The following is a 16,219-nucleotide window of genomic DNA, read 5'->3' as shown; positions in this document are numbered from 1 at the left end:
TGGGCCATGGGCAGGTCGTAGATGTCACCTGGGTAGCCTTTTTAGCATTTTTTATATATTTATTTGTTGCTTTAGTTATACTTATCTATGTATGGGGAGAGCAAGCACACCGTGGCACTTGTGTGGATGGCAGCTCTGGGTGTCAATCTTAGGACATCAGACTGGTGGCAAGACCCTTTCCTCACCAAGCCCTCTCACTGACCCCTGTCCTGGTGCTTCTGTGTGGTCTGCTTCTACTCAACATTTGGATAAGGGAACTAAAGTCCTTGCACACAGAAATGCAAGGTCCAGAAGAATCTAATGTAAAGTTGAGATTAACACACACACACACACACACTGCAATCCCTCCCCAAGTGGGGTGATCTCTGCTGTCGAGAGCTGCAGCCCTCATTCTCAGGTCCAGTTCCTGACTCAGTAAGTGGCTGGGTCTGAGGATCCAGTGTATTTGCTGTCTGTTGTTATCTGTGAAGATGAACTTTGGACATCTCTCGGGCAGCACACCCTACATTAGCAGCTGGATCAACCAAGGGAGGGTTTTAAGCTTACTGACCTGTTTTGTTGGTGCTGGTGCTTGAACCCAGGGTCTTTTGCACACTGTGTGTTCCACCTTGAGCTACACCCTTGGCCCCAAAGGTAACATTTACTTTCTCTTTCTTTTTCCTTCCTTCCTTTCTTCCTCCCCCCTCGCCCCTTTATTCAACAAGGTTTCTCTGTATAGCACTGTCTGTCGTGGAACTCACTCTGTAGACCAGGCTGGCCTCAAACTCACAGAGATCCATCTACTTCTGCTCCCCACCACCACAGCTGGGCCCATACCTAGATTTTTATTTTGGTGCTGAGGATCAACTTGCTTGTATAGCAAGCATTTTACTGACTGCCTGTGACTGCAAGGAACTCATACTTGTTTTTGTTTTTGAACCAGAGCCTGAAACTCATAAAGATCCACTTGCCTGTGAAGTCCAGACTGATTTTGAACTCATGATCTGCTTACTTCAGTGTGGTCAGGTTACAAGGCTGGGGACTGGAAACTCAGCAGCCCTGGCCACCCTCACCACTCACCTAAGTCAATCAAAATCTAGTTGACGGCTGGAGAGATGGCTCAGCAGTCAAGAGCATTTGTTGCTCTTGCCTGGAGCCAAGTTCAGTTCCCAGCACCTGCAAGATGTCTTGCTGTCATCCTAGCTTCAGTTCTAGGGAACTCCAGTGCACTCTTCTGGCCTTGACAGGTACTGCATGCATGTGGTACACAGCCTACGTTTTAAAAACCTCTCAGTGGGCTGGGTGTGGTGGCTCACACCTGTAACCCCAGCCCTTGGGAGGCTGAAGCAGGAGGATTTTCAGGAGTTCCAGGCTAATGAGCTTCAGAGTGAGAGCCTGTTTTTCATTTAATTTGATTTTTAATTTTCATTCCATTTGAGAGAGGGAGAGAGAGAGGAGAGAGTGTCGGGTGTAGTGAGAAGACAATTAGGAGTCAGTTCTCTCTCTCTACTGTGTGGGTCCTGGGAATCAACTCAGGTCAGGCTCCGTGGGCATCATCTTTACCTGCTGGCCATTTTGCCAGCCCAAGATCATGTTTTCAAGCAAAACAATAACAACAGGGGCTGGGGAGATGGCTCAGTGGATAAAACACTTACCACACAAGGGGAATATCACACTTTGGGTACCCTGCATCCAGGTGGTAACTGATGACCATAGCCCACAGGAGCCAGAGACAGGAAATCCCAAGTGCAAACCCCCAGCCCCACTGGGTGAATCCCAAAGCTTTGGATTCACCGAGACCCTGCCTTGGAAAGTAAGGCAGAGATCAACACAGAAGGAAGGATCTCAAATTCAGACCTTCACGGAAAAGCACCCCCCCACATACACACACATCTGCATGTACACCATGTGTGCACACATGTAAGAATGAGAAACAAAAACCTAGTTGGTCACGCTGCCATGAAGAATTGCAAGCAGGTAGGTCAGGGAGTGGAACTCTCCAATACAATGTGGGTTGGTGAGCTTGTGCAAAGCCCTGGTCCCATCCCTAGCATGACCATAAACAAATAAATCGATCAGCCAACACAGGAGGTGCAGGTGGTTGGGGGTCAAACTTAAACCTCAATGTTCATGAGCCTGGTACCTTAGGTCAACTCTGCCTGACCAGGGACAGGAGAGCATTAGGGAAAGCTAGGTGAAAGGTGTTGGCCATAGTCCAGGGGAGAGGCGATGGTGACCCAGGTTCAGCGTGTGAGTAGGCACGTACTGAAGACAAACACAAGGACGCTAACTGGACAGAGCAAAGCCCGTGACGCTGGAGCTAAAATGCAAACACTCAAAATCTTGACATGTTATTTAAGCACACTGTCCAGCCACACCCCCAGGCCCTCACTAGAGGATTCTAGACAGGCCCTTCCACTAGGGGGGCCCTTACTGGGGGATTCTTTTTATTATTTTATTTTGAGACAGTTTCTCTGTGTTGCCCTGGCAGTTCTGGAACTGGCTCTGTAGACCAGGCTTGCCTCAAACTCACAGAGATCCACCTGCCTCTGCCTCCTGAGTGCTGGGATTAAAGGAGTGTACCACCATCGCCTGGGCACTCCTTGATTCTTGCAAGGCAGGGGTTCTACCCAAGTGGTTGACAGCAACCCAGTGTGGGTGCTGGGCTCTTCAGTTCTAGGGCATCACACCAAACCTCATTTTTTTTTTTTTTTTGAGACAGGGTTTAACTATGTAGGTTACTATGTAGTTCTATTTGTCCTAGAACTCACTACAGAGAATCTCGAACTCAGAGATTCACTTGCCTCTGTCTCCTGAGTGTTGGGGTTAAAGGCATGTGCTACCACTGTCCAGCTTTAAACTTCTATTTTAAAAAATCCGCAAGGTGTGGTGGCACAGAAGTTTAATCACAGCACTGGGGAGCCAGAGGCAGAGATATCTCTGTGAGTTCCAGACCAGCCAGAGCTACATAGTGAGATTTTGTCTCAAAAACAACAACAAAAAATGTTTATTAACATTCATATATTTTGTTATATGTGGCACATTTGTACCAGAGAACAATGTGGAACTGTGCCACCACACTCAGCTCTCATTCGTGATTTTTGTTGTTGTTGTTGTTTGTTTTTCGAGACATGGTTTCTCTGTAGCTTTGGAGGTTGTCCTAGAACTCACTCTGTAGACCAGGTTGGCCTCAAACTCACAGAGATCTGCCTGCCTCTGCCTCCTGAGTGCTGGGATTAAGATTGTGTGCCACCACCACTACCACCGGCTTGTTCGTGATTTCTAACGATGGCATTCTGGTGGTGTCAGCTCAGTGACAGCTCATTCGGTGACAGAGCAGCAAATTCAGGTGTCAGTGGCCACCTGCCAATGCCACACTGTCTATGAAGCATCTGCTACTCTTGAATAGGACCTGAGTTAGGCTCCCAGAACCCACATCCTGTGACTCCAGCTTCATGGGATCTAACACATCGGGCACATGCATCCATATATCTATAGACAATACAAAGAACTAAAAATAAACTAAGGAGCCAGACCCAGTGGCTCAAACCTATAATCCTAGCCCTGGAGAGGTGACAGCAGGGCAGTCTCTGAGTTTGAGGCCAGTCTGGTCTACACAGCCAGCTCCAGGACAAATAGGGGCGCTTAGTGAGACCCTGTTTCATAACAAACAAACAACTAAGCGAAGTAAGGATTCAGAACAAAAAAAAGAGACTGCCCCAAACTAGGTTGTCCCCACCATGGGGCATACACACACACACACACACACACACACACACACACACACACACACACACACAGAGTGAATAGAGAGGCAAGGATATCCAGTGTTGACCTTCGGCGCTACATACAAGAGCAACCTCACCCACTTCCACCTTTGAACAAACACACACCCCACACCAACCAACAACTAATCAGGTGGGGCTGTGTGGAACTGGCTAGGTTTTCTAGGGTTTCTAGTTGATTGTGCTAGTGTGTGGCCTTTTGGAGAACAGCTATTCTGTGTGTGGGAATTTCATCTTTACATCAGGACAAGCCCTTTCTACCTCCCTCTGGTGTTACCAGGTGCCTTGGGATGTGGGGAAACAGACGGCATGTCTCCAGGGATGCTTGAGGATCACCCCTAAATATAGCAGAAGCTGTGTGACCGTTAAGAGCACTGTCTGGCAGCTCACAAGTGTCTCTCTCTGACTCTAGTTCTTGGGAATCCATTGCTCTCTTCTGACCTCCTTGGGTTCTGCATCCTTGGGTACACACACACATGCAGGCAAAACACACATGTGAAATAAAAATTTAAAACCTGGGCTGGAGAGTTGGCTCAGTATTTAAGAGCATTTGTTCTTGCTAAAAGACCCAGGTTTGATTCCTAGACCCACCTGGAGGCCCATCACCTCCTTGGGCACTAGATACACATGTGCTGGGTACATTGACACACAAGCAGGCAAAACACTCATACACACAAAATAATAAAAATAAACCTAAATTAAAAACCTGCATTTTTTGCTTTTTTTAAAACTACTATACTGACGAGGGGGAAAAAAGCTTTAAAAATACCTTAATATATATGCTGAGTGCAGCTAGAGCCTTCCTGTGGCTATTTAAAAAGAAACAGCAACCCAATTCTACAAGCAATGTTACATTAGGCATGGGACATGCCAAGTTTCCTTATCAGCTAGTTTTGTCCTCTTTCCTGTGTCTCATGTATCCCAAGCTGGACTCAAACACATAAGTGACCTTGAAACCCGATCGTCCTGCTTTCTCCTTCAGGGTGCTGGGACACATGAGTCCCCACAGTGCCAGGTGACGGAGCCCGGGCCTTTGTACCCCATAGGCAATCACACCACCAACGGGGCACCCACTCTCAATTTTAAGGAGGGGAAAGGAGCTTTGTGTCGTCTTTTATTCATGGAACCACCAAAGTCTTTGCAAAGATCCCCTTGAATTGAAAGTCATTAAAAAAATAATTAAAAAAAAAAAGTGTGTGTGTGCCTGTGTCTATTTTGAGAAGTGTAGGGAAGGTGATACAGGGAAATCCCGAGGAAATGGGGAAGAAGGCAGGATCCCTAATGTGGGGAATAGACGACGTTGTGAGGAGCCTTGAAGAGGGGTGAATGATTCTAGAATCCTCCGAGGAATGCTATCAGGGCCCCTATGCCACAGAAGATGGTGTTCTGCAGAAAGAAAGGGCACGGTTGGGGGCCAGCAGCCCCTACTCATCATCAGGCTCCTCTAAGGGAAACGGGGAGCACTGTGAGCTCGCTCAGGATAAAATGACAGTGTTAGGTGAACAAGGGAGGAGGTGCGCGCTTATCATCCCAGCGGTGTGAGGTGGAGGCGGGAGGATGGGGTGGGCGTTTAAGGCCAGGCTCCAGACTTGGGAGTTTGTGGCCAGCCTGTCTCAAAAACCAAAGGATAAACTAGGCGTTTCCCTGAAGACGGACTGACGCCAGGGTGGTCTCAGTGAGGGAACTACCTATGACAGGGGAGAAAAGCGCAGGGGTGTGGGGGTGCCGTGCTCACGACCACAGTGACAGCAAGGTCATTTGCGGGACTACAGGCGTCAGAACCCAGCCTTCAGATGCAGAAGTCGAGCGGCCGCATCTCTCATTGGCTATTTTCTCCGCAACTGACAGAGACCCAAGCCAATGATAGCTTGGAACAGTCCCTGACTCCGCCTCTCGGATGATCCGCACCTGCGCCACTTCCTGATGTTGGTGTAGTTCTTCAGGTACCCACCAGGGCGCGCGCGAGGGCTTGCGCTCCCAGTTCTTGCTCCTTGTTAGTTCCGGGACCCATTTCCTAATTCGGATTTGACTGTCGGTAATAATACAGACAGTGGGTAATAATGTCGTCAAACACTGTGCCCAGCATGTAGTCTGCCCAGGGGTAGTGTCATTGCATTTGACAGCAAGGGAAATTAAATTAAAGCGTAAGCTTTCTAAAATCCTGGTGTGGTGGGATAAGCCTGTATTTCTAGCACATGAGTTCAAGGGCATCCTCGGCTACATACAGAGTTCCAGGACAGCCTGGGTTATGCTCTTTATATTATTTTAGTGGTTTTTGTTTTTTGTTTTTTTTCTTTTTTTGAGTCAGGGTCTTTCTACAGACAAGGCTGGCTTCAAGCTCACAGGGATCTGCCCGCTTCTGTCTTTCTAGTGCTGGGACTAAAAGGCATGCATAACCACACCTGGTGAGACCCTGTTTAATCAACCCCCAATCCGGATACACAATATGGCTTAACAGCCAAAGGCGCTTGCCCACAGGGTTAATGACATGGATTTAATTTCTGGAACCCACATAGTGGGAGAAGTGACTCCCACAAGTTGTCTTCTGATCCACACAAGCACACATACACACTCTCCCTCTGTGTGTCTCTCCCTCCCTCCCTCTCTCCACATACACACACAGAGGCCAGAGAGATGGTGATGTTAAGAGTACTGGCTGCTCTTCCAGAGGGCACAACATCCACTTGGTGATTTAAAATCATCGAAATTCTCGTTCCAGAGGATCCGATGTGCCTTGTCTTTATGGCCTTCTTGGACACTGCACTCACACATATCCATACACACATAAACATAATTTAAAATAGAAATAAATCTTTATTAAAACAAAAATAGGGGGCTGGAGAGATGGCTCAGAGGTTTAAGAGCACTGACTGCTCTTCCAGATGTCCTGAGTTCAATTCCCAGCGACCACATGGTGGCTCACAACCATCCATTATGAGATCTGGTGCCCTCTTCTGGAGTGCAAATATACACGGAAGCAGAATGTTGTATACATAATAAATAAGTAAATAAAATCTTAAAAAAAAAATAGGCCTGGTGGTGGTGACCCACACCTTTAATCCCAGCACTCAGAAGTTTCCTGTTGATGATCCTTTTCCCCTAATAAAAACCCCTCCACTTGAACTCTGTCTCATGGCATCTCTCTCTCTTGTGCTGCTTTTTAAAAATTACAACACAGAGGCAGGTTAATCTCCATGAGTTTGAGGCCAGCCTGATCCACATAGCGAGTTCCAGTACAGCCAGGGCTACAAGATGGACCCTATGTCAAAAATTGGTTCTTTTACTCAGATTTAAATTATTTTTATTCATTAGTGCATGTGCATACCTGTCTGTATGTGCATTAGCTGTGTGCAGTGCCCACAGAAGCCAGAGGAGAGTATCAGATCCCTAGGACTGTATGAGGGAGGTTTTGAGCTGCCCAGTTTGGGTGCTGGGAACCAAACCCATGTTCATTGAAAGATCAGCAAGTGCTCTTAACCACAGAGTCATCTTTCTGGGCACCCTTTATATTTATTTATTTATTTATTTTGCTTTTCCAAGACAGGGTTTCTCTGTGGCTTTGGAGGCTGTCCTGGAACTTGCTCTGTAGACCAGGCTGGCCTTGAACTCACAGAGTTCCACTTGCTTCTGCCTCCCAAGAACTGAGATTAAATGCATGAGCCCCCACAGCCTGGCTTGATAATTTTATTTATATTTATTTATTTATTTATTTATTGGTTTTTTGAGACAGGGTTTCTCTGTGTAGCTTTGGAGCCTATCCTGGCACTCACTCTGGAGACCAGGTTGGCTTTGAACTCACAGAGATCCACCAGCCTCTGCCTCCCGAGTGCTGGGATTAAAGGCGTGTGCCACCAGACCTGGTGATAATTTTTTTTAACAAAGTAAGTTTTTAAAAGTGGGCTATGGCCAGGCGTTGGTGGCCCATGCCTTTAATCCCAGTACTCGGGAGGCAGAAGCAGGCAGATCTCTGTGAGTTCGAGGTCAGCCTGGTCTACAGATCGAGTTCCAGGACAGGCTCCAAAGCAATACAGAGAAACCCTGTCTCAGGAAACCCAAAAAAAAAAAAAAAAAAAAAAAAAAAAAAAAAAAAAAAAAAAAAAAAAAAAAGGGGGGGGAGTGCTATGAGGGGGGGAGTGCTATGAGGTGGCTCAATGTGTAAAGCTTTTGACACCAAGCCTCACCTGAGCTCAGGCCCTGGAACCCACTAGTAGGAGAACACCAACCCGATGAGTTATCTCTGACCTGCACATGGGCAGTACGGTGCAAGTACATTCTCCCAAGCCCTCCCTCAAATAAAAATCCCGTCTTTGGGATGTGTGTGTGTGTGTGTGGTTTTTTGAGACAGGGTTTCTGTGTGTAGCACTGGCTCTCCTGGAAATCACTTGGTAGACAGGCTGGCCTGCTTCCCTAGTGCTGGTGGTGGTCTCTCTCACCACCAGATTCCTTCCTGTCTGTTCTTCCTTTCTTTCTGATTTATTATGTTTACAGTGTTCTGTCTGCATGTATGCTTGTACACCAGAAGAGGGCACCAGTTCTCATTATGGATGGTTGCGAGCCTCCATTTGGTTGCTGGGAATTTAACTCAGGACCTCTGGGAACGCAACCAGTGCTCTTAACCTCTGAGCCATCTCTCCAGCTCCATCCTAACTTGGATTGCTGCTGCATCCCCGTGTACTGTACTTGGTTTTCTTTGCTTGAGGAAAGATGGACCACGACGAGGCAGCTTAATGATCTTCACTGGCATGCTCGGTTGTTGTCCCTATATTTGATGTGTTAAACAACCCACCAACACTCTTACACTTGGGGAAACTGAGGCTGGGAGCAAATAGGTTCACCACCTAGGTCTTTCTGTCCTCCAACAAATCCCTGCAGCCCAGAATTACTTGTGGCCTCTTGACCTCTAGCCTAGTGACTTTTCTTCAACCCTGCCAGCCTTCGAAGGTCTCCTGGGACAGTGTCTGGGTCTTCTCTCTGCTTCTTGCATAAAGTTCAAAATGGTCTGGAAATCTCTATTTTTCTAGTTTTGCCTTTTGACCCGGGTCCAAGCTGGTTCCTCATCCTCTGGGATGGCTGTGTCCTGGGAACCTTTCTAGGCAAAATCAAACAGGTGATCTGTCCCCTTCAAAACCAGAACCATCCAGTGCAGTCCAGTCACTGGCCACAGCGCTGCTTCACAGAAAGGAAATGGACAAAGTTGGGACTAAGGTTGAATGCCTGCCACCTTAGCATTTATGAGGAAGAGGCAAGGAGGGAGGGACAGGGTCAACTGCCATTACATACCAGACTTAAAGCCAGGCTGGGCTACACGTGAGCCTGAAACTAAGAAACATGCAAGGAAAAGGGGTGGGGTAGGGTCCAAGCATGGCAGTGCATATCTTTAGTCCTGGCACTTGAGTAGATCTTTGTGACTTCTAGGCCAACAACAATCTATGCTCAGTTCTAGGCCAGTCAAGGCTACATAGTTCCACCCTAATGTGTGCGCGTGGGGGGGGGGGCGGACAAAGGTTTTGCTGGGTTCTAGGGCACCCCTAAGTCTTGAGAATGCTGTTATGCATACTTAGTGAGCTGCCTGTGAAGACTCAATCCAGAAGTACATTACTACTCCTCGGTGCTGCCCGTCTGGCTTCACAGATGGGACAACTGAAGGTCAGTGATCCCTTTTTTGAGACAGGGTCTCACTATGTAACTCTAGATGGTCTAAAACTTTGTAGACCAACCAGGCTGGCCTTGAACTCCTAAAGTTTTTGTTTATTGTGGTGCTGGGGTGGAACAGATGATGTAGGAAAAGGCTGTACTACCAAGTCACCGTTCACAGGAGAAGTCTAGGCAGGAACTCTCCCAATGAGCCATAATCACCCCCATCCTCACTGGGGAATTCTGTTCAGGCTCTACCACTGAGCCATGTGCCCAGCCATTTGTTTCATTTCCTTTCTTTCTTTTCCTTCTTTTGTTTTTTCTGAGATAAAGGTTTTTGATGTGCCGGGCATTGGTGGCCCACACCTTTAATCCCAGCACTCAGGAGGCAGAGGCAGGCAGATCTCTCTGAGTTCGAGGCCAGCCTGGTCTCCAGAGTGAGTGCCAGGACAGCCTCCAAAGCCAAAGCCACACAGAAACCCTGTCTCAAAAAACCAAAAAAAAAAAAAAAAAAAAAAAAAAAAAGTCTTGATGTAACATTTGTTTTGTGAGAAAAGGTTTCTTTGTGTCACTCTGGCTGTCCTTGCACTCAGAAATCCCCTTGCCTCAGCTTCCCAAGAACTGGAATTAAAGGTTGGGCTACCCTACGTACACACACTCCCCTGCCAGATGCTGTAGCTAGCAGTCCACTGTGATTAAAGTACTGTTCAGTTTACAGTGGAGCTCAGTGGCTGAGCAGTTTCATGACCACTGAGTTTCAACTCGAGGAATTCTGTATTATTGTTCTTCAAAAAGATTTATTTTTTATGTGTCTTGAGTGTATGCCAACATATACATCTGTGCACTGTGTGTGCAGTGCTGAGAAGAACACAAGAGGAAGTCCAATGTCCTGAAACCAGAGTTAGAGACAGTTGTGAGCCACCATGTAGATGCCAGAAACCTGGGTCCTCCACCACAGCAAAAGTGTTCTTAACTACTGAGACACCTCTCCATACTGACAATTTATACTATAAGCCTTTTTTTTTTTTCCCCCGAGACAGGGTTTCTCTGTGCAGCTTTGGAGCCTATCCTGGCTCACAGAGATCCGCCTGCCTCTGCCTCCCGAGTGTTGGGATTAAAGGCGTGCACCACCGCCACCACCACACACCGTCCAGCTTTTAATCTTGTACCTTAAAAGAAATTCAAGCAAAGTATGGTGGCACACAACTTTAATCTCAGCACTGGGGAGCCAGAGGCAGAGATATCTCTGTGAGTTCCAGACCAGCCAGAGCTACACAGTGAGACTTTGTCTCAAATACAAAAACTGTTTATGAAAATTCATTTTTATGTGACAGACACATTTGTTCCAGAGAAAAAATGTGGAGGTCAGAGGACAATTTGTGGCAGTCACCCCTTTTCGTCCACACGAGTCTTAGGAATCAAACTCAGGCTGTCAGACTTGGCAGCCGGCTCCTTTCTCCACTCAGCCATCACCAGGCCCCTCTAGGACTTCATCTTCACCCACATGTGAAGATTTCGCTTTAGCATGTAATAAATGTGTCTGTTGGGGGAGAAGTTCCCAGACACCCCCACAGAATTTAATATCTAGTGGCCAGCAAATAGCTCAGCTGGTGAAGGTCCTTGATGCCAAGCCTGGTGACCTGGATTCTATTCCAGGGTTCACACGGAGGAAGGAGAGAACCAACTCTTGCAAGTTGTTCTCTAACCTCCACCCAAGCCGTGGCATGCATGCTTGTAAAAGCCTTAAAAAAATAACCAAGTCATCCATTGGTGGTGGTGGTGGTGGTGATGGTGCACACCTTTAATCTCAGTACTCGGAGGCAGAGGCAGGCAGACCTCTGAGTTTGAGGTCAGTCTGGTCTATAGAGGTCCAGGACAGCCAGGGCTATGCAGAAACTCCCCTCCACCCCCGCCCCCCAAACAAACAAAGAGCCCTGAGGCTGGAGAGATAGATGGCTCAGTGGTTACAAGCATTACTGTTCTTACAGAGCTCCTGGGTTCAGGTCCCAGCACCCACATGTGGCTCACAATTAACTTTAGTTCTAGATGATCCAATGCCCTCTTCTGGGCTTCCTCTGGTACTGCACACACATGGTTCAGAGACATTTAGGCGGACACACAGTCAAGCATGCAAAGTAAAAATAAATAATTAATAAAACAAGTATACACATAAATTTGTTTCGAGACAAAATTTCTGTGTGTAGATCTGGCTGTCCAGGAAGTAGCTCTATAGACCAGGCTGACCTCAAACTCACAAAGATCCACTTGCTTCTGCATCCCAAGCCCAACCGTGTTTTTAAAAAGTATGTAAGAGGATTGCTATGGAAACAATATGCTATTTAGGGCTGGGGATGGGTCTTAGGCAGTATCGTGCCTTCTAACATGCAGGAAGTCCCAAAATCCACCTCAGGACTAGATAAACTGGGTGTGGGGACCCAAGGCCTGTCACCCTAGCACTTGGGCACGAAGAGGCAGAAGGATCTTGCATTCAAGACTTCTACACTAAAGTTCTTGAATCAGGAGAGATAAAAGCACCCACATGCCTGGCTTTAAGCCACAGATCCTACCAAGACAGACCATGACTCAATATGAATGATTGAGTAACAGCTAGGCATGGTGGCACACACCTGTAATTTCTGAGTTCGAGGCCAGCCTCAGCTACAGAGCAAGTCTGAGGTCAGCGTAGGGTACATGAGCCCCAGGGTCAGAGAAAATGGACAGTGAGGTGGCTCAGCAGGTAAAGACCTGGCTGCCAACGTCGGCAGCCTGTCTTGTGTTCAGTTCACTGGATTCAAAAGATGAAAGGAGTGAACTGAATCTCAGAAGCTGCTCTTTGATCGCACAGTGTCCCCAAGCCCAATAAAGGATCTTTAACTTAAAGTAATAAACCTCAAAAAAAAAAAAAAAAAAAAAAAAGACAAAACAAAAGCCCAGGAAACAGATTAAATAAAGCCATATCAGCCACCAGCTGGAAGTATCAGTGAGAGCCTCGCTTTAATTGGGGACAGGATTTAAGGATTGATTGTCAACCCACTGACCAATTGATCAATTGTCGATGTGGACAACATGTAGGAAGCTCATGGGATCCTGCACCCACCCTGGCTGAGAGGAGCCCTGACTGAGGCCAGGGGTCTGGCCACTCCTCCTACCCCATCCTGGGCTCTTGAGAAGGGAACATGGTTCAAGCACTGCCCAGCCCTTGTCCCTCCTGGTTCATTTCCCATGAACCAGCAGCATGCCCACTCTCCATTCAAGGAATATGGTACAGCTTGTATTATACAACAGGAAGGGGTTACTTCTCCCTGGAGATCCCCTCCTCAGCTTCCCAACGGGGTTCACCACAGAAAGGCAAGTCCATTCTCCCTTTCAGTCTCAGAATAATTTATATACCAGCCTTATAGTATGTACAGAAAACCCCACACACTTGGAAAGCGGGGTTATTCTCATCACCAGCTAGAACAGAAACTACCTCTGCTTAATAAACAAACAAAAACCCTGTAAGCATCATGGGGTAAGGAGAGTGGGTTGGTAGGTCAGACAGATGGACATCTGGGGAGGAATTGGGGGAAGGGCTACAGTACCGTGTACAGAGACATAACAGGGCAGGCAAGGAATCAGAACTCCCACTGCCCTGCTGCAGACTGGCCGGGTGTGGCAGAGGAGAATGGAGTCATTCCTTTTTAAACGTCCCCTTACCCCCATGGCTTGGAGAAAATGGCCTTGCTCTGTCTGTATTGCTTAGGGACTGCCTGTGGCTGGGCTGGATGGGGGAAGGTCAGGTTCAGTAAGGTGAGGACAGGAGAAATGGCTTTGGTGCTGGAAGGGAAAGGCTGCCCAGGATGGGAGGATGTGGTACACACCATTATTGCTTCCTCCTAGGGCAATGAGAGTTGGCGTGTGTGGGGGGATGTGAGTGAGACTCTGAAAAGGTAGTTGAGTGGATGCTGGAAGAGGGGACTGTGGGCGGAAGAGCTGCCCACCCAGGGAGAAGGAGGGGGCCACTGAGACTTCATCTATGGCCACAGGAATCTTTAAGGCAGAAACAAGAGGAAGAAGCAGCTGGAAGGAGGATGTTTGTGTGCATGGAACAGAGCCCCCTTCCTCCAACGGAGAAAATTCAAAGTGACCCAAAGTGGACCAGGAAGGAGATGGCATCTGAAGAAGGGACTTCAGCCCCGAGGCCTGATGCTCGTAGAGGGCGTGAAACCAAGGGTCCCTAGATCTTAAAGCAATAGCTCTTCTGACCACCCCTCTCATCCACATGGCCAGGGTTGTACAAAAAAAATAAGAAAAAAGAGAAAAGAGATGGAAGACGTGTGGGAGGGGACAGTGAGGCAGGGAGAGGGGCCCCTTGCTAGGGACCAGCCCCCTCCTGTGGCTCTCCCTGCTATGGACCAGCCCCCTCCTGTGGCATTCCCTGCTATGGACCAGCCCCCTCCTGTGGCTCTCCCTGCTACTATTCCCAATATGGTTCTAGACTCCCTCTGAACCCCAGAAGGACATCCCAAAGGGCAGTGCCATGCCTAGACTTGAGTCTCAAGGAGCAAGTCTCAAGATAGGCAGGAAGATGGCGCCTTGGATTGAGGTTGGGTGAGGGGAAGGGGGAAATAAGGGGGAACCAGGAATGGGGAGGTGGGTGCATCTACAGTTGCTGTGTTTCATTCTTTTTTTTTTTTTTTTGTTCTTTTTCTAAAAACGTTACAATTAAAATTCAAAAAAATAAACTCCCTTTTTTGGGGACTTCAGTTCCTGGCTCCCCAGACCCCACCTCCACAAAAAAGCCCTGTGGGTAAGGGCAGCGGGGAAGGGTAAAAAAAGAAAAGAGAAAAAAACCCCACTTTTCTGTTTTCTTTTTTCTCAGGAGGGCCAGGAGTTGTTGAGGTGGTCCATGGTGAGTGAAGAGAGGAGGGACAAGGGAGGACCCAAAGGTGAAGGGAGCAGGGCTCAGGCAGGGTCCCCACCTGACCCCAATGTGCCTGAAGCTGAGACGATGGCAGAACTGTCTCCTGTTGTCCCAGAACAGGCATAAGCCCTCGAGGCAGCCAGATGGTCTCTTGGGGCCTCCACCTCTGCCGCCATGGAGGGGAGGCCCAGGAGGCCCGGGACCTCCTCTGGGGGGCACAGGGTCCTCAAGTCAGGCAGAATGGGAGTTCCAGGGCTGAAGGAGCAACCCACAGTCTCCACGGACTCCTTGGGAGTAGCACATGCTGGGTCTGCCCCCTGCCTCAGACTCTTTTCTCTCTCTACCACTTCAGAGTTCGGGTCTTTGTCTTTGACCTTTGACTGTTCTGTAGCCTGAGCTGTGATGTCATCTGAAGCCAGGGAGATTTCCTCAGCTGTGGACAATCCCAGAGCCTCCAAGGAATCTTCCTCCTCTTCCTCCTCCAATGTGAGCTCAAACTGGAACTTGCCAGGTAGGGTTGGATGGCCAAGATGTCCTGGCTCCTCTTCCAGGGGTGGGGAAGGGCTCTGCCGAATGGCACTGTGATACCAATCCCTGTTGTCTTCCAACGTGTCCAGGATGTCTTGGGCATCAGGATGGACGAGATCTGCCCACGTCTCCCACAGCGGGTGGACAATGTAGTCAATGAAGCCCACCTGGGGAAGAGGAAGAGTGTCTAAACAAGTGGCTTGATGCAGCTAATAGCAGGGTCTACTCAAATAAAAGGCAAGCTTCTAGCCTGGCAGTGGTGGCACAGGTCTTTAATCCCAGAACTCAGGAGGCAGAGGCAGGGGGATCTCTGAGGCCGAGGCCGAGGCCAGCCTGGTCTACTGAGAGAGTTCCCAGACAGCCAGGACTACACACAGAAACCCTGTCTTGAAAACACCAAAAATAAAACAAACAACAAAACAGGCTTCCAAGGCCTGGGGATGTGGCTCAGTTGATTGGCTTCTAGACCTTTGTCTAGCATGTAGGAAGTCTTGAGTTCCATCCCAGAGATGTGTAAATCAGGCATGCTGGCTACATGCCCATAATCCAAGCATTTGAGATGTCGAGACAAGAGGAATAGATGTGCAAAGTCATTCTTGAGTTTCAGACCAACCTGGGTTACATGAAATCCTGTCACAAAAAACAAAACAAAAACAAACAAAAAACCAAATGGCCCCCCAAACCCACCAGTCAAAAATCAAACAAACAAGATGGCTGTCCTGAAGATATCTGAGACTGAACTCTGTCCTTGGCCCATGCATACACACGTTTAACACACACACACACACACACACACACACACACACACACACAAACACACTCCATTTTTAACCCAGAAAATTTGCTTCTTTAAACTTGCACAAGCAAGATGAGGAAAACATAGGATGAGGGCAGTGGTGTTGCATGCCTTTAATCCCAGCGCTCCGGAGGCAGAGGCAGGCGGATCTCTGTGAGTAAGTTCGAGGCCAGCCTGGTCTACAAAGTGAGTTCCAGGACAGTAATGGCTACATAGAGAAACCCTGTCTGGAAAAAACAAAACCAAAAATAAAAAAACACAAATGACTGCTGGGTGTGGTGACACTCCTTTAATCCCAGCAGAGGCAGGCAGGTCCAGAGGTCCTAAGTTCAATTCCCAGCAACCACATGGTGGCTCACAACCATCCATCATGAGATCTGGTGCCTTCTTCTGGTGTGCAGATATACACGGAAGCAGAATGTTGTATACATAATAAATAAATAAATAAATAAATTATTTTTAAAATTTATTTAAAAAAATCAAAACAACAAAACATGGGGGAAAGGGTGAGTTCATGCACTGGAGATCTAGACAGAGGATCACCAGGAGCTCAAAGCTAACCTACACAGGGAGTTTGAGACTCACTTGGACTAA

The 16,219-nt window shown here is 47.9% G+C and overlaps 1 protein-coding gene across 5 annotated transcripts in view; it reads right to left on the bottom strand.

The window, feature by feature from the left end:
* Positions 1 to 12,373: 12,373 nt before the first annotated feature.
* Positions 12,374 to 16,219, bottom strand: part of Pde4a (phosphodiesterase 4A) — a 64,125-nt gene continuing 60,279 nt past the window's right edge. For all 5 annotated transcript variants that reach the window (XM_035443501.1, XM_027411494.2, XM_027411493.2 and 2 more), the window contains one exon: positions 12,374 to 14,996. In XM_035443501.1, the coding sequence (XP_035299392.1) occupies positions 14,343 to 14,996 (654 nt within the window). In that variant the 3' untranslated portion in view covers positions 12,374 to 14,342. The remainder of the gene's footprint in view (positions 14,997 to 16,219) is intronic.

This window comes from Cricetulus griseus, chromosome 4 (genome assembly GCF_003668045.3).
Source record: "Cricetulus griseus strain 17A/GY chromosome 4, alternate assembly CriGri-PICRH-1.0, whole genome shotgun sequence".
Lineage (NCBI taxonomy): Eukaryota > Metazoa > Chordata > Mammalia > Rodentia > Cricetidae > Cricetulus > Cricetulus griseus.
This window is presented reverse-complemented; position numbering and strand designations above follow the sequence as displayed.